The sequence below is a fragment of the Oreochromis niloticus genome, linkage group LG1 (assembly GCF_001858045.2).
Source record: "Oreochromis niloticus isolate F11D_XX linkage group LG1, O_niloticus_UMD_NMBU, whole genome shotgun sequence".
NCBI classification, from domain to species: Eukaryota; Metazoa; Chordata; class Actinopteri; order Cichliformes; family Cichlidae; genus Oreochromis; species Oreochromis niloticus.
Genome location: NC_031965.2, coordinates 26315092 through 26333549, shown reverse-complemented (window position 1 = coordinate 26333549; position 18458 = coordinate 26315092). Strand labels below are relative to the sequence as shown.

Here is an 18458-nt window from a genome sequence, read left to right as displayed (position 1 = left end):
GTTTTGTTGCAAGATTATTTGCAGTTTAGGAATTTCTATTTGTTTACTTTTCTGTGCATATTCAGTCCATGATTTTAGGTGTCAGTTGTTTAAACAGACATCTTAAGGATAAACAAAGAGGGCAACATTATATTTAAAAAAGACAGGCAGATACAGATTGTCTAATTAGACATTCAACAAACAGGTAGTTTTACATCCCAACCCTCCGCAAAGACAGGCAAGCATGCAGCAAGGCACACATGCATACGCATAGGCAGACAGAGAGACGGGCTCTTGGTTATTCGTGGGGTTCACTGGACCTTTGGTGGTAATTGAATCAGTGTGAGTGCTGAGTAGAGCTAGCATAAAAACCTGTTAACCCAAAAGGTCAACTTTCTGCATTGTTTATTTAGCAGGGGGACCAGAGAGAGAGAAGAAGCAAGAGAAAAAGAGAGAGACCTAGACACAAGGCATGAGTGGGGGGGTCGAGAATGAAGAGAGAATGGGAGCGGTGGTAGGGAAGAGGGAGAGGGAAGGAGAACGGTCAGTGAAAGGAAGAGAGAAGAAGGAAACGGGACACAGACTGGAGGAGGGAGCATTTGTGATCTGTAAAAATCAGCCAAGCTTTACATCACTGTTTTTATACTGTTGTTTATTTGTGTGGGCGATAGAATATGGGTGTGTGGGTGTGTGTGTGTGTGTGTGTGTGTGTGTGTGTGAGAGAGAGAGGGAGAGAGAGGGAGAGAGAGAGATTTGCCATCTTAGTGCAGCTATGTTTTTACTTGTGATGGGCCTTTGTCTAACTTGTTTGTGTGTGTTCAAGAATCAAGATTCAAGTCATTTATTGTCATTCCAAAACATGAGGTAGTGTGAGCGGAAACAAAACTAAGCAATGAGCAGGTGAGATAGCACTATAGTTGTTAATAACTAACAAGTAAATCCGTAATACGCATTATAAAATTGCGTGTGTAATGATATTGTGAAGTTGTGAAACTCACAAGGTCCAAATTCACTATCAAAAACATTTTAAGAAATTGTTGAGCTCCTGAAAACGCTTCACCTGCTTCCTACACCTTGTAATAGTAGCAACTAGAAGGTCAAAATGTAATGCTAAATAGTACTTGATTTGTTCATGTACAAGAGAGATTACTGTCAGACTATTTAATACACGAGAAACAAAAATGAAATCAAATGCAAGCAAGCTATGAAACGTGGTAGAGGGTATCTCTATTCTTACTTCCCATATTTTTATTCGTGGAGTAGCTTTGAGTGATTAAAAGTTCAAAATCATCCTTATTTATCTTACACCAGGCCATGGTGCAGACCTTCAGTTCATCCACTGTCTGAAAGAAGATGTTTTAGTTCCAGGAGTCTATTACTTTCAAAGGCTCCTTCTCACAGACGGGAGGTTTGAACAGCAGGTGGGTGGGGCTGCTGGCTAACAGCTACAGCTATATGTCGGATATGGCCGTGTTAAGGATATCCCCTTTCACTGGCATCATACAGAGCCAAGAGTAGAAAAAACAGTCCGAAAGCAAGACTTTAGAGCAGTCTGGTGTGTGAGCTTTTGCCTCACAGATAGTATTTGTTCATACGTTCACCTGAATAATAAGCACACAAAAATCATAATTGGTCAACTTTAAGATTTTCCTAAAAAAATTCCTTTAAAATATTTTGAACTTTACTAAGAAATAGGACATCCCAGTCCAGTTACTAGATGTTAGCTTGCATTTAACTCTGTGGGAAGCAAGGCCTCTCAGTTAGTGTGCACATACTGTACTTATACAACTGTTATCTACATGACTACATGCATGCTGACATACACATATGCATGCTTGCACACTTTATCTCTCATACAGTCATGCCTGCATACTCTTAGCCTCTCATCTTCATTCACTCTCCCTCTCTGTCTCTCCCTTACACACAAACATACACACCGCCATCTGGGAAAGCCGTTAGCGGTTAGCGGTAGCACTTAGCGACGCAGCACGCTCCCTCAGTCCGCTCAGTCACCTTGATCTGCTTGCCCTTCACACAGCACCATTACTGCTATACTGCATCGCAGTGGGTGTGGGCATGTGAGTGTGTGCGTTAAGAAGGACATGTCTATGTCTGTGTATATGGACATGCACCTTTGTGTGTCCATTATAGGGCAGTACAGTGGGATATAAATGCACGGTAAGGAGGGGGGAGGGGGCATTTCCTTCAAATGAGCTACCATAAAGTGAAGTGTCACTCTGAATAGTCTTCTGTAGGTCTTGTCTAGGTTCATGTGACTCCGTGTTTGCCATTAGTCTACTGATGTGAACATCTACCTGGATATTGTGAATATGATGATTTGGGTTCTTGGTGGCACTCACACTTAATGAGAATGACAGTGGACATAAGTGTCCTGTCCTGTCTCTATCACTCAGTTTGGTTCTCCTGACCTTATGTTTAGTAAATACTGCAAGATTTTCTTAATTAGATAGATAGATAGATAGATAGATAGATAGATAGGGGATTCCCCTGCAAGTTTTGTTATTTCAGAAATGCTAGAACCCAGTTGTTTGATCATTACAAAGCGGTCTGTGTAAAAGTTGCTCAAGTCTTTACCCCTTGCCGTTCTAAGATTCTATTGCTTCATCCATGATGGTCAGTATAATTAATCCAATTTATCTTTTTACAATATTTATTGCTCATTGTTAAGCTAGAATGTTCCTTGCAGTCCAGTCTAGCCTAAATATCTCACTACTGAAAGATGCAGAATCAAATTTATGCAATCACAAGTACCACAAAATCTATAAATACAACCTTAGTTTGCTCTTGGAAGGAAATTGAGAGAGAAAGAGAATTTTCATGTTAATCCCTTGGATAGGGATGGCAAAATCACTCTTTGTCCTTCTGATGTCATTCTTGATGTTACTAGTCAAATAATTCTTTTGAAATCCCCCCTACTTGCTTTTTTTACAGTCTTTTAAAAGGTTTCGTATCTTTTCTTTTCCACTCCATCTCTTATTATCGTTATTTTCCCCTTTCTGCAGGTCCAGGACCAGTAGACACCCCAACTGTATCAGGGCTTCAACCTCGTAGTGTATCAATTACCTGGGTTCCTCCCACACAACCAAATGGAATTATCACAAATTATACCCTTCATCTTTACCCCAGCTCTGTCACTTCTTTACACTATAAACCCAGTTCATTCTCCAGCATCAGGTGGACTCCTAACCCAAGTCTGGTTCCCAGTACAAAGGGTGCATATCTAAACTCAGATCATAACCCCAGACCATCATCCAGTCTAACCACCCACCAAGACTCGAGCCACGTCTCCATCTTGAAACCTGGCATTGCAGATAACCAGAATGAATCCACTCATGTTGTTGATGTGAGCGAAGGCACCAGTACCTTCTCATTCCACCCCACTGAACCTGATATCACCGGTGTATCTGCCAGCCTCTCGGTGTCAACACCACAGTATAGTACAGTAAACTCTAATACTGAACATTTTATAGAAGATGGTCCATTCCATAGTGCCCCTTCTAGTTCTTTCAGTGCAGCTTCAAGATCAACACCTCTTTCAGTCACTGTTCTAGGGAATACCACCAACTACACCTTCCTCAGTCTACTTCCCTACCAGGCCTACAGCTTCCAGGTACTACATTTTAGTTAATAAGCTGCTTTATGGTGTTTTACATGTAATAAGTATGCTAGCTTAGCAGTTAAAAGTGCCAGATTTACAGATTAAAACTCTTGGTCTTTCACTGATAACCTTGTAGTCATAACATGTTATGATGTTTTAAAATTTGCTCTCCAATGTCAAGGTGGAAGCGTGCACTAATGCAGGTTGTTCAGTGTCTGAGAGGTCTCAGCATATTCGCACCCTCCCAGCTCCGCCTGAAGGGGTTCCTGCTCCTCATCTTTACTCAGATACACCCACCTCTGTCCTCTTGTCGTGGGGTACAGCAGAGCGGAGTAATGGACCATTAGAACGGTAAGACAAAATGACATAAACTCTGAAACACTTATAAACTCTGTGTAAAAATACAATATGCGTTATTTTTCAAATGTATCTTGTTCTGGCTCTAGATGGGTGATTGAGCGCAGAGTTGCTGGGACCAAACAAGTCTCCACAGTGGGTCATCTTCTCCCCGATCCTTCCCCTCTTTCCTTCCTGGACTCTTCATCAGCTCTCAGTCCCTGGACTACTTACCAGTATCGACTTGTGCTCCATAATCAAGCGGGCAACACCACAGGTAAGGTTTTGATAACATGCTTAAGTAAAAGTAAATTCAGAAAGGACTAGTGCTGCAGCTTTTAAATTGCACAAAAATGTTTGTTGTTACAGGGCCCTGGGTCAATATTACCACCAGACCTTCTCGACCCGCTGGCCTCAGTCCACCAAGGGTTAAGGTCTTGGGGCCAGCAACACTTCAAGTAAGGGCAACTTTTTTTTAAACTGCGTCCTCAGAGTTTCACCAAAATCTTGTGGCTCTGTTATGAGAGGACAGGAGCTCTGAAATATGGCCCGCAGCACACAGTTATTATCCAAATCAGGCATGGTGTTACTGATCCTGAATTACAATATCTCTTAATACATTCAGCTGATAGAAGGTGTCAGAATCATAGAATGTGCTTTTAGAATTTATAGTGTTTATGTTTCAAAGAAATAGTCAGCGTCATTGAGAATCTCTTCAGTTACCCTATGTTTGACAGCGTGGAAAAGACAAAGCAATGTCACGCTGATTCTTCCGTCTTTCCCTTTTCGGATTTAATGAGAAAGAAAAACATTCAACTCAAGGTCCCCTTCAGAAATGGGAGGGGCTGTGACCCTGTCTGAGGCTGCTTCCTTCCTGTCGGCCATTTTGAAGGAGGGACTGGAGTTAAATTCCACCACTGGCTAATCTCACATCAAGGCCTATCCATGAAAGCCACTGAAACAATATTGCATGCATGCCAATACAGACAGACGCACACACCCATGCACTCACAGCCCTACACTAATGCTAACTGCAGAAAAATGCTAATGCCTGTCATCATTTCAGAACCACCCCTGTCATCTATGCAGCAGCACAGCTTTAGGGGTCACAGGTGCAAGAAGGAAAGTGTTCCTTCCTGGTTGTTGCTAATTGGACAGACAGACATGGGGCTTCCTGGTTACCAATTGACCTTGACAACTAAAAGAAGGATTTTGAACATCTTCATTCTTTTTTCATTCATTTTTTTTCAATTATTTTCTACATTTTAATCTGCTACATGGAGAAGAGGCTACTGTAAATCATAACACATAAAGTTTCTCTTAATCAGTATCCTGGTTATTTTTTCTTAAATTTGATTTTCTTTTTTTTGAAAGTGTTTGTTTTAAGTTGTGATTCTGTGGTCAGGATCTACAAAATCTACAAAAGAAGGGCTTAAAAAAGATACACGATAATATTAGACATTATTCTCTCTCACTTCCAACTGTATCATAGGGCTCTCTCCCGCTTAAGTATACAAAAATACATATACAAACGCACGCACACACATATATACACACATTCTGTACTGGCCTTAGCCCTATTGCTCTGTGTCAGCTCGGGGTCTCTGCTGTCTTCACCATCTCCAGATTACATCAAGCTATTCAATCTGTAAATGACTTCCACCACAAAGCACACCCAACACGCACTTTGGGAAATGAGCTACCTAACTCAAAATGACCCTGCCCATATGTGGTTGTGTGTGCGTGTTTTAAGTTGTGTGTGTTGGTGGGTGTCTTTCTGTGTTAGTGGGTGTGTTACTAGGAGTGTGTTGTGTGTGTCCTGTATAACCTCACAGTGTCACTTGTTAAATGAATATCAAGGTTGCATGAGAAATAATTATGCTTGACATTCATTCATAATACTCTCATCAACAGTGACCACTTAATCACCCAAACTCATAAGTCTCAGCCAGCTCTGAACTGATCAGTTATTGTACATGACAGTTCGTATATGTACGTGTTTTAGATTGTACAGTTCATAAATTCGGAAGTGTGTATGTGTTTACAGTGTGTGTGTTTATATGTAAATGCGTCAACAAAATATCATCGTAAAGAAAGCTGTAATTTCGCATTACGTGAGTGTGTTTGTAAGTAAACGTGTGTGCATTACCATTTGTGTGTGTGCCAGTTACCTTCTTCCTCACCCTGAAATGCTGACAGACTGAACTGTTTCCAAATCAGATGCAGTGCTCAACAGCAGCAGGCTTTTGTTTTTGCATGCAGCAATTCCATTACCAGCTGCTTTCATTATTTTAGCATGGTGTTTGTGCATGTGCGCGTGTCTCTGTGTGCCCTGTTTTAAATGTAATGAAAGGCATCTTCTGCTCAAGTCAAAGTCAGGTTATCTTTACCCACATGACAGTTCAACACACACACACAGACAGAGTGACCACCCAAATACTGTTCTCTCACTTATGCAGGTGACTGGTGTCACACCTGAAGACACATGCATTCATTCGCACTCTGTCTGCATCTTTGCACGAGCACACGCTGCAAGAACACATAAATAAACACACGCCCTACATCATGACTTCCTGTAGTTCATCCATCTAAAAGCTTTTTCTTTTCTTCCTATCAAGAACATTTAAATGCCCAGTCAGTTAGGACAGCAGGGCAGTTGGGAATGATTAAACAAATTCTCTCAGCACTGTTCAATTGTATCTGAATATACCATGAGAAACACAATGCTTATACCATATACCATTTTTTTTTGTTGCAGGTCACATGGTCACCCCCTCTTATTCCTAATGGAGAAATTCACAGCTATGAGATCCGCCTCCCAGAACCCTGTATCACATTCAACACTAACAATACTTCTGAGCTTAACACCACTGTAACGGACCTTGTTCCATATACAAATTACAGTATCACTGTGTTAGCATGCTCAAAGGGTGGAGGACATATTGGGGGATGCACAGAAAGCCTGCCAACTCAAGCTACCACATTACCCACAAGACCTGAAGGGCTTTCACCGCTGTCAGTAGTAGCAGTCAGTGAATCTTTCCTAGCCATTTCATGGGAACCACCGAGCAGGCCCAATGGACCTAATATAAGGTAACATGCATATCTCTTTTTTGCCCCCTTTTTTAACCAGTGATGGCAAAGTAAAAATGTATGTCTTATATCACTTTAAGTCCACATTTGCTTACACGATAATATCCAGCACACAGATATATACACATAAATGTGGCATTTGGATATGTGAGGTGCTGTTCTACATCAACATCAGGTTAGGTTTATGTCAACTGACCTATTCCTATATGAAATGATATGAAACAGAAAAATACTTTTTAAAATTTCATTGTCACCAACATTGACAAGCTGAGACTTTGCACCTAAATAGTCTTCTAAGTCGTCATAAAGTTTTTATAGAAAAGCATTACAGGCAGCAGCAGAAGTATAATAGTCATTTTAAACATATTAAAGAACTGTTGCTTTTACTATTAAATTAGGTTATGATTTTTTCTATTTTGGATACCCCTTCTGCTTCAAAACACACATATAAACTAAGAGCCAAGGCTCCACCTGAGCAATATAGTAGCTACTTTGAAGCAATACAAACCAATTACAACCATTAAAATACTGTCAGTTTAAGGTCACAGAGGGCTGCAGCTATCAGAGGGCAGGGGGCAGGATATGCTCTGGAACGGTTGCTACTCTGTTGCAGGGCAACAGACAGCCTTTCACATTCACATTCAAACCAACAGTCAATTTACAGTCACTGTTAAACCTAACATGCATGTGTTTGAACTGTGGGTGGAAGCCAGAGTACCCAGAGGGAACCCATGCAGGCAGAGAGAGACCATGCTAACCCCACACAAAAAGACCCCAGATGGCCTTTGGATTAAACCCAGGACCTTTTTGCTGTTATCCTCTGTTTCACCATCTTTAAAAGTACTTAATAGAAAAACGTGAACATTTAATCAGTATTTATGCTATGGATCAGTCGTATAATGCATAGGAATGTAACTAAGTGAACAGAAAGTAAAAAAGGGAAATTCTTTAAATTGCCCTGTACAGAAACATCAGTACATCATTAATTATGTGAGCCTGATATAAGGACCCAAATCTGTGTAACCACCATTAACTTTACATAATCTGACTTACCCCTGTGTTTTTATTCATTAGTTAGCATTAGCCCAAAGTTGGAAACCAGACCATAAGAACTCAAATCAGCATGTCGATAATGAGAGACACATTCTGGTGATGTTCAATTGCTGCTGAAAAACTTAAGCAAACAAGCAGATAGGAACACGTTAACAAGCTGCTAACATGAGTGTCCTGGTAATGAGCTAAGTGTTCTGCATTTTTTAATCAGTGTTTTCTCAGTCCTAACCACATTCTGGTTCATTTTGTTCTGTCCTGTTCTAGTCTGTCGGCGATTAGGCCTAAAATAAAGGTCCATTTTCCTAGTGGGTGATTAAAATGCATGAGCCTGTCTCTCTGTTCTGCTCTGCTCAGCTCTGTGTGTTTGTCTAAGTGGGTTGGTTAAAAGGCGGCATTAAGCCCTTCTCTTCTGATTACAGCAGAAATTAGCATCACTGTAGGGAGAGGAAAACACAAACCCTGCAGAAAAAAAACAACGGATGGAGGGGTGTGGAGAGGGAGGGATGAGATGCAGTGAAAGAAGAATAGAGATGATGAGAAAAAACAGCAGAAGAGGAGGGAATGAGTGATAAGGATAAGAACCAGTTGAAAATGTGCGTTTAAGTGTGTGTGTGTGTGTGTGTGTGTCTGCAAGCATCCATGGGCAGGTTTGTGTGTATGGAGGGTACAGTAAGTGTCTTTATACTCAAATTAGTTAATGTTGGAGTTAATGGATTCCTAAATATCCAACCACGTGTGTGTGTGTGTGTGTTTTCTTTTATTCAAATTTCTCTTTCAGATACAAGTTGCTCAGACGTAAAACCCACCAGCCCCTGGCCATCACCACAGTTCCCACATTAACAGCCCAGTCTCCACCCCCCTCCGAAGATCTCCATCGCTGGCTCCATGTTTACTCCGGCACCAAATTGTTCTACCAAGATAAAGGCCTAAGCAGGTGAGATTACTGAAATGAGCTCTAGAGCAAACGGCAGCGCTGCAACAAACCGTGTGTGCAGAGCCGATCGGCGAGCTGCTGCTGATGCCGATCTTTTAATACCGCTCAAAGATACATTAAGCAAATATCCCAAAGAATTAAATTGTTTTTCACACAGCGTCCCCTAATCTCAGTTTGGCACTTGGTGGAAGCACTTTTTTTTTTCTACCGTGCTTGCTAAACAGCTCTGGGTTTATGTCTCCACTGTGCTTTATTCAAGGAGTAAACTGACAAACTTTTGAGTGTGTCAGCACTTTTCATTTGGCAGGACTTTTTCATGTGATGCAAGAAGAAATACAAGTTACTATTTTAGCACAACTATCAGAGAAACATATTTTACTTTATTCCACCAGTATGTGGTTGATTTCCAATTTAAACCAATGTTTCCACTACAAAGAGTGATGCTGTGTCTCTACAGATTCACCCGTTACCAGTACCAGTTAGAGGTTCATAATGATGTGGGCAACACGTCTGGAGAGATCGTTACAGCAGTGACCATGGCTGGGGTTCCCCTCCACCCTCCATCTCTGTCTGCCTCTACTATCAATCACACTGCTATACAGGTCAACTGGACACAACCATGTAAGATTAACCTTCTTCTTGTACTCACTGTTCAGGAGAGGTTTTGAAACTCACAACGTCTTGCACAGGGTCATGCTTTTATTGTATGATGTCTGTGCTGTCCTGTCTGTTTAAAAGAAAGTGACAGCAGAGATTGAAAGTATCTTTTTCTTTGACTGACCTATCACTCTTTTCTATTTCTCTTGATATCTTTTTTAGCTTTACAAGACCTACAGGGAACAGTGGAATATTTCTTTCTCACAGTGGAGTCTCCAGAGCCAAGTCTGATCTTAACTTTCACCCCTGAGATCACCTCTGCAGTGATAAGTGACCTCTGGCCCAGTACCACATATCTGGTGTCATTACAAGTGTCCAACGGAGCTCATAATACATCTAAGGCAGTGGTTAATGTCACCACAGCAGATGGAAGTATGTGTATATTTTACTATCACCATTCAGCACATGTTCTTCTGAGGTTGTGATTGTCTGATTTTGAGCCATGGAGAAACCTGAATTGGGTCATGTACAGTTTCTTAGGACTTTATACAGTCTTGTGAGAAATTGATTCAGCTTATAGATCAATTTTTAGCAGCAGTGACTTGAAGTAATAATTTTTGGTATGACCAGTTTCTCACATGGCTGTGGAGGAATTTTGGCCAACTCTTCTTTATAATGTTGATTCAGTTGATTGACAGTTGCAGGCATTCGTTTATGGAAAATTCTCTTAAGGTCCCACCACTAACCTTAACTATTGCAACACCTTGAGTCTTTTTTTTTTCAGCCGTTCTGCTGTAGATTTGGTGTGCTTGGGATCACTGACCTGTTGCATGACTCACTTTAGGCCAAGCGTAAGCTGTTGGATAGATGCCTTTCCATTTGACTCTAGAATATTTTGGTACACAGAAGAGCTCAGGGTCAAATAAATGACTGCAGCACGCCAAGGTCCCGTGGCTGCAAACCAAGACCAAATCATCACCCCTTACCCACCATGTTTGAGAGTTTGTATGAGGTGTTGTGTCTTTGTATGTTTTGGCAAATGTGTGACTATACATTATGGTCACATATCTCCATTGTGGCCTCATCTGCCCAATAGACATTGTTTCAGAGATCTTGGGGTTTGTTCAGATGTAACTTTACAAACCTAAGCCATGCTGTCCTGATTTTCTTTTTCAGAGAAGAGGTTCTTTTGTGGCAATCTGACAAGCAAGCAATATTTCTTCAGTCTTTTTCTAATTGAACTCTCATGAACTTTAACAATTAGCATGAAGCTTATATGCATGTTCAATAAGGAAGATCTGTAATCACTCATCTGGCAGCTTTACTGGGTGCTTTTCTGTTTACATGTCAACCACTTTCCCACAGTGTCAGTCTCAACACTGACATCATTATTCTAGTCCAATCATTGTCTCGCCTGCCTTCTTTGAGCCAATCAGCTCTGCTTTGCATGGTTTAAATCTGTGCTCTCCGTCATTCTGCCTTTCAGACTGTTTTTCGTGTAACCCACCTTCTCCCCATCTCCACCTCAGACATCTCAGCCAGAGCTCTATTCAAGCCTCAGTCTTCATCTTCACAACCACCAGCGTCTAGACTCTGGGGGGTCCTGTCCTAAATCTGTTCTGCCCTGATGTCTAATCTAGAAATACATTCATTTCTTTATTTCTATAGATAATTTCTTCCAAGTGATCTCTCCTTATTGAAATGCTAACTGAGGAAAGAGTCTGAGATGTAGCTCTTGGGTTTTTTGGAGTTTCTTGGAGTGTTGTGTGATCTTGGGATGACTTTGTGGAGGCTTCCACTCTTGGGAGAACTCTGGTATTGTGTTACATATCTGAATACTCCACACCAGCAAGCTGCCAAAACTTCTTCGTTTATAGATCACACTTGCTGATGATCAATTAATTAAGCACATTTGATTAGCAGCACCTGACAGCTACTTCCTCTCTTAATTCCTATAGAAGCAGTAAAGGTGGTGTACTTAGATTCTCAGAGGACTGTGGAGAAAAAACTTTTCTTTTCACATGACTGTACATTGCTTCAGTTCAGCACACTTAAGTGTTGTGCCTGGGTTAACATGGATTTCTCTCCGACATTGTGCTTCACAGGAGATGTTAAACACATCATGTAGTCAGGCATGAAATCAATACAAAGTGTGTGTGAGGCAGATTTAAGGTGTTGTAAATTGCTTGTTTGCACCATAAGAAAACAAACACACACAAATTGCACACATGCTATATAAACACAAGCTTTGTTCTACCACTAACAAAAAAGAGTTAGAATTACTGTGCTTTGCAATACAATTAAAAGTTTACAATTCACAAGAACGAAGTGAAAAGTCAGGTAGAAGTAACAATGATTTGCCAAAATTAAATACATTTAATTTGTAATTTATACCAAATACCAACATTTACGGTAAGAGACACACAGACATATCACCTGTTAATGCAGTTAAAAACCCAATGTGGGAGAATAGGATCACATAAACAATACATCAGAATGTAAAGCAGCACGATTCAAATTAGTTTATTCATGTTCAGTAATTCAGCTCTGTTACTTTTTTTTCAGTTTTTGGATCGTGGTTTACCCAATAGTAGAGCTGCAATTATTTTACTAATCGAGTATTCTATTGGTTATTCCATCGAGTAATCAGATAAGAAATACTTTTACCTTCTAATGAGCAATAACAAATATTGAAAGAAGAAAAAACACATCTTTCAAAATAAACTGCTCATTGGTTTCTATTTTAGACATTACAGTATTTTAATAATGTAACTGCATACGACATCAGTATTTACATGCCATATTAAAATTTCATTCAAAAAATAAATAGATAAATGATCATAAATGTGTTATTATCAAATAATATATGTTAGACATGGAACCTAAACTTAGGCATAAAATAAAATTGTTTGTACTCTGTCTTTTTGGAAAACTTTCTTACATTAATTGGAGGCAAAAAAAAGTTCTGACAGTGTTGTGTCTGCTGCAGGACATAGATTGGGTGTGTGTTTTTGTGCATGCGTGTGTGTGTGTGTGTGTGTGTCTGCGTGTTTAAGTGTGCTTGTGAATGAGCGAATTTGCGTATCTGTAAGCCTTTAAAAGAGTGTGTGGTGGCTGCAATGAAGAAAAGCGAGTATATCAGCTGAAGATTGTCTTGTACTTTGATGCAAAATTTTGTGCCCCTGAAAACAGACGTTATAATGGTTTAGAAGTTAATTATAAATTTATAGTTTATAATAATTCAGTGTCCAACCTAAAAGCCCCAACTCAGTGGCTTAGAGCTTTACTGGCCCATTTCTTCCTATAAATATATCAAATACTTCCCAGGATGGAAAAAAATCTTTTATATTTATATTTTAAAATGTTAATACAGTTCCATTAATATAATAATATATATTATTTACTTTTATTATATATTATTTATTACTTTAAATCTGATCTGAAAAATAATGTTATGAAAACTTTGAAATAAATATAGTGTAATACACATCATGCCCCCCTATAGACTCACCCTTGTTTATTGCAGGTGTTGCAGGTCAATGCAATAGAAAGTGGTCTCACTTTCTATTGCATTGACCTGCTGTCAGCAAGCGGCCTAATTTAAACATGTATCAGACTAAGTTCAACACGTCATTGGCATGTTTTATTATAGCTTTACTTCTGTAGCTTTACTGTAGATTTTCACTGTGTAAAACAAACAGCGGTTGATGGAGCAGCTACAAAGTTCACTTTTCTTCACATTGGAGTTTGTTAAACAGGTGCTTTGATTAACGGCTGTTGCCGTACATTATGGAAAACCATAACCACCAGAACATTGATTGACATCATTACAATACAACTCTAATACTGCGTCATCTGTTCCCGGAGCTTTAGCTGTCTGCATAATCTGTTAATATTTGTAAAATGAACAACTGGCACTCCTTATCAGGATATAAAATCTGGAGCTTTGAGAGAGGGTATTAAGTGGAATATGATTATATCAGTTCTTGGATCTACTGGTATTTCCCTTTTCAATCAGGGTCAGCTTTTAATACTTTTAACCATGAATTGTTCAGGCTATCCAACTGTCATCCCTACTTTTCTCTCCATTTCCTCTTCAACTTTCAGCCCAGTCTCTTAGCATTCAAGAGTTATCTTTCAAATCACTCTGTGTAATCATATGTCAGAGGCCACTTACTACTGTCTGTAGTTTTATTTCCATCTTCACTTCCCTCTTTGAAAATCTTTCCATTTCTTTTTCCTTTCTCACACATCTCTTCCTTTCTCACTATAATCATATGTCAGGAGCCTCTTTCTTTCGCTCTAATCTGAGCAGTATAATAAAAAGTGCATTAAAAACATTAGAAAATCATTAGGTGCTAAAGGCAAAGCATGGCTCGTTTAACTGAGGGGGCTCCGGAGGTAATTTCATTATTTTACAGCCATAAGAGTGCAAGCTCACACACACACACAGACACACCAAGGAGGTCTGATATATTTTAACTAATGCAGCTCAGCCCTACCAACCATCTTAACACCGCCTGCAGTCTATAGGGCAATGCTAACATCAGAACTAATTGGCAAGAAAAGTGCATGCTTGTCTGTGTGTGTATGAGTGAAAGAGCGCCGGTGTTCAGTATTGCGTTGATAATACCATCCTGCAGTAAATGAAATGTAGAGCTGCAGTTTGGGCTTAGGTAAGTGCTTTGGCAGCAAATGAATTGGGATAACTTCTCGTAGCTGGGTGCATTTTTACTTAGAATAATAGATGGAGTCTATATGATCACCCCTCTGACACACAGCCCGTTTCTCTTATCGAATTCCTTTTCCTTCTTTTTTATTTTTCTCTCACACTCAGGCGTTTCTCTCTTTGATTTTGAATTTTGCTCACTGCTTCTGTGATTAATTCTTCCATAGATACTCTTCTTTCTGCGTAATTCACTCCTCTCTTTTGTCCCACACTCTCTGAAACCCATTTCTTATATTCTAGTTTACCATCCTTTATTAATCACCATGCAGTAGGAGTTTTACATTTGCTAGAAGAGGATTTTTTTTTGAAAAGTCAGCTAAATGAATTAAGGAATTAAGGGAATTACATGGAAGAGCCAATAAAGAAGAGAAACTATAATAACAGAACACAGAAAGAGGCAGTTATTCTGAGTGAGTGAGGTGATCATATTGAATCTATTATTCTTAGTGAAAATGCATTCAGCTAAGACAAGTTAACCCAATTCATTTGCAGCCAATGCACTTATCTAAACCCAGCCCACTGCTCTACATTTCATTTACTGCTACACAGCATTATCTACGCAATACTGCACACATGCAGACACACAGGTGGTCACCCTGCCTCTAAAACACAGTCACAGTTCCCTGTCATGTATGGATATATGGATACTCTCTGTTTCTCTCTCTTACACACAGACACACAAAGACCTCTAGAGTTGTATGAAAGCAAATATGATATTCATAAAATGTTCCTAATTAACATGCATTTTAAAATGTTCACCATGAGGAACATTTTACCATTTATGTCACTGACTAGAATTTTTAGAATTTTAGAATTTGAATTTTTTACCATTTTAATGGTGGTTTTTTGTAAAAAATAAATAAATACAAGCCCTTTACAAGCAATCATCAAATGAGTTGTGTTGTGAAAAATTAGCACTGATATACTCTTTTACAGCTCTTTCCATCTATTTTTATAACAATTGGTATGTAAAAATTTACACGTGTTGCTAAAACTCTTGCTATAATTTTATCAAACATGGTTTCACGATGACATGTCATGTGTCATGTTTACAGTTTTCATAATCTGAAATCAGTTTGTTTTCATAAATGGAGTCAATCGTTGTGTGTACCTCACAGAGCCAGAGGGGATGTCTGCCCCAGAGGTGGTTCCAGTAAACAGCAGCACAGCACGTGTCCTCTGGATCCCTCCTCTTCGACCCAATGGTGCAGTCACTGGTTACAACATCTATGTTAATGATCGCCTTCATGGCAATGTAGACAACAGCTCAGGGTCATACCTGCTGAGGGACCTACTGCCTTTTACTGTCTACAATATACAGGTGCTCACAAACAAGTGCAAATATGCAAAGAGAGACATCTACTGTAAAAATATGCATCATGGTTTTCTGTTGATGTACTTTTCAGGTGGAGGTGTGCACAGTGTATGCATGCGTCCGGAGCAACGTTACCAGAACTACTACTGTGGAGGACCTGCCTGCTGACTTTGCAACACCACATGCCCAAGTGATAAGTCCCAGGTAATTTACAAATGTACAGCCATTTTTTCATGATAGTCTTTTTTTTTCTTTAACTTTCTTTGAAAAATTTAAAAAAACATTGCAATTTTTAGCTCATGTAGCCAAACGACTGACTGAAGGCCATGAGAAGGCATTGATCTATCTGTCCACAATTCAAAAGAATCACTATTTCTCATTGAGTATTAATAACAGTTTTAGTTTCCACGGAACCATCATCTGATGACATAAGGCCCGGTGGCCTGAATCGGCCTGGCAAATACTCTAAGATTTTCACAAATTTTACAGCTTTTCTATTGATAACGGTCAACACCCCATATTACACGAAAGTCATTAAGTAATGGATAAACAATTAAATAACAGAAAAGTTTTTTCTGCAGTCTGCTATAGAAATGTTTCTTTTTGTTTCTTTGTTTGTTTTTGTCTTTTTACAGTGAGTCCACTTTTTTAAAAAAATGAAATTTTCTGTAAATTAATTAAAACTTGTGGGCAAAAACCTGTCGACTGTGATGATTTCTGAGCTGCATGAGCTACTACAACATTAATATTCTGGTTACAGGTGTTATGTGTGTTTCTTGTGTTGTGATCTTTAAAATTTGTCATCAGTGCTAAGGCTGTTTCTAAATTTGCATAATATATCTGGTACTATGCTATATTGTGCAGACCTACAATCTGTATGAGTCATCATTCCTAATCTTTGTATGAATAAGATATAACTTTAATGATACAGTATAGTTGTACTGTAAAACTAGATTTAGTGGACAAACTTTAAAAATTGCGATTAGTCTCTCAATTCTACCTTGAAATGAAAATAATCTACTAAATTTTTCTCATCATAAAATTTGTTTAGATCATTGATGTTTTATTTGCAGCCAGTTAATGGCATATCAAATGTTTGTTTCTCATGTGTGATGCAAACCACATTGTTGAAAATCTTGCAGTTGCAGAAAAATGCTGATTTGTGGCTTATTTTTCTTCTAGGAAACTGTGCAAGTTATAACTCTGTATGTTGCTAAAGAGGTCTTTCCTCTGCCAGATGTCAAGAGATTAAAAAAAGGGGGGAAATCAATAGTGTGAAGTGTATAAAGATACACACACCCCGACACCGTAACTCAACTTTGTCAGGCATTAGCCATGCATGAACGCGTGTGTATGTTTCAAAGTTTATGTGTGACTATGTGGGTACAATTGTGTGAAAGGAGTGTGAAGGAGAGCATACCCCTGCCTATCGCTTTCATTTTGTTCTGGTTGCCCCCCTTCTCTCTCTGTCAGGGTGGTGAGATTAGATTGGTCCCATCCAGGCAGACCCAGTGGGATCATGCTGGGCTTTGAGGTTTTAAGACGTACCCTCAGATCATGTGCTGGCGGGTCAACAGGGATCACATCCGCCGTGGGGGAGGAGTTAAATGGCACAGGTGGTTTAAGGTTTAGATGTTCCTACCTGCAGTGTCCGGCAAGTCATGGTGTGTGCAGCACATCCTGCTTCCATCCAGACCTACAGGTGATTGTGCTGCCATCATTTTCTACTCATAAAAATGTCTATTCTTTTTCCAACCATGTTTTGAAGAAGGTCAGGTTAAAACAGTTTTATTTATGGATACATTGACATTTGTTTTGGGTTTTTTTTTTTTTCAGTGTTCATTTTTTCATCTTTTTTCTGCTATAATCGTCTCTCCCCTGCCCTTTCCACTTCAGTACTTTAGTCTCTTTTAACTAGAACTTTCCATGAGTAAATATTTAAAAATTTGCTGTACAACAACAATGTGCAAAAAGAGATAGATGTCCAGGGTCTTGGCTGCTGATCTGAAGTGGAGAATGCATAGTCCCTCAGGATAGTACGGTCTTTACCACAGAGACCAATAGAGAAGTGCAAACACTTCCTTTTCCAAACACCCACTTTTATAAGGGATTCAGAATCAACCTCTCAGTGATTAATTTCTCTAAACAGATTAACTTGTCATCTGCATTGACTTCCATCCTTATGTCATTGAATCCCAGCCAAGTTGGCACAGTGAGTGCCTGCTATACATTTCTCCCCACATTACCCAGGGGCAAAAACAGTATCAACAACATATTTACAAGTACACCTGCTTATGTACTGCAAGAGAATATGCTGAGATTTAGCACATGCAACATATGTGCTTAAAGAGAAGGGCTTTATTTTACAAATGTGTACACAACACACACACACACAGGCTGACAGATGCCTCTCTGCACAGCTAGTCATGTGAGCAACATCAAGGAGTATGGATATACATACCCTATTCGTCCTTAGTTAATAGAACCACATAAGTTATTTCCTTAATGTCGTCCCGAGTCCCAAGTAAGAAAAACAAAATGTCTGTGGGTTTTTTTGGCAAATATAAACAAGAAGTGACGGAAAACGTGGAGTTTCGGACTTGATTATGTGAATATAATAATAGAAAGTGCTAACTTCTGCACCATCAGCTCCCAATCAGGATTGAGCTCCCAAAAAGTACCACTGTACCTTTTAGTCAGTCAAGAATTCATAAAGTTACAGATGTTATATGCAGAAAAGTTTTTTTTAGAGTCATCGCCTATTTGAAGAAACCCTCAAACTGTTCATTTTGGGATGAGTATC

At 39.4% G+C, this 18458-nt stretch overlaps 1 protein-coding gene across 1 annotated transcript in view; it reads left to right on the top strand.

Annotated features, from left to right (window-relative positions):
• ush2a (Usher syndrome 2A (autosomal recessive, mild)) overlaps positions 1-18458 on the top strand; it is a 208171-nt gene that overhangs the window by 120972 nt on the left and 68741 nt on the right. Inside the window, 11 exon segments of the mRNA XM_025907082.1 lie at positions 3003-3610; positions 3780-3949; positions 4045-4211; positions 4304-4392; positions 6693-7027; positions 8859-9014; positions 9472-9635; positions 9834-10043; positions 15459-15661; positions 15747-15859; positions 17129-17357. Coding sequence (XP_025762867.1) covers positions 3003-3610; positions 3780-3949; positions 4045-4211; positions 4304-4392; positions 6693-7027; positions 8859-9014; positions 9472-9635; positions 9834-10043; positions 15459-15661; positions 15747-15859; positions 17129-17357 — 2444 coding nt within the window.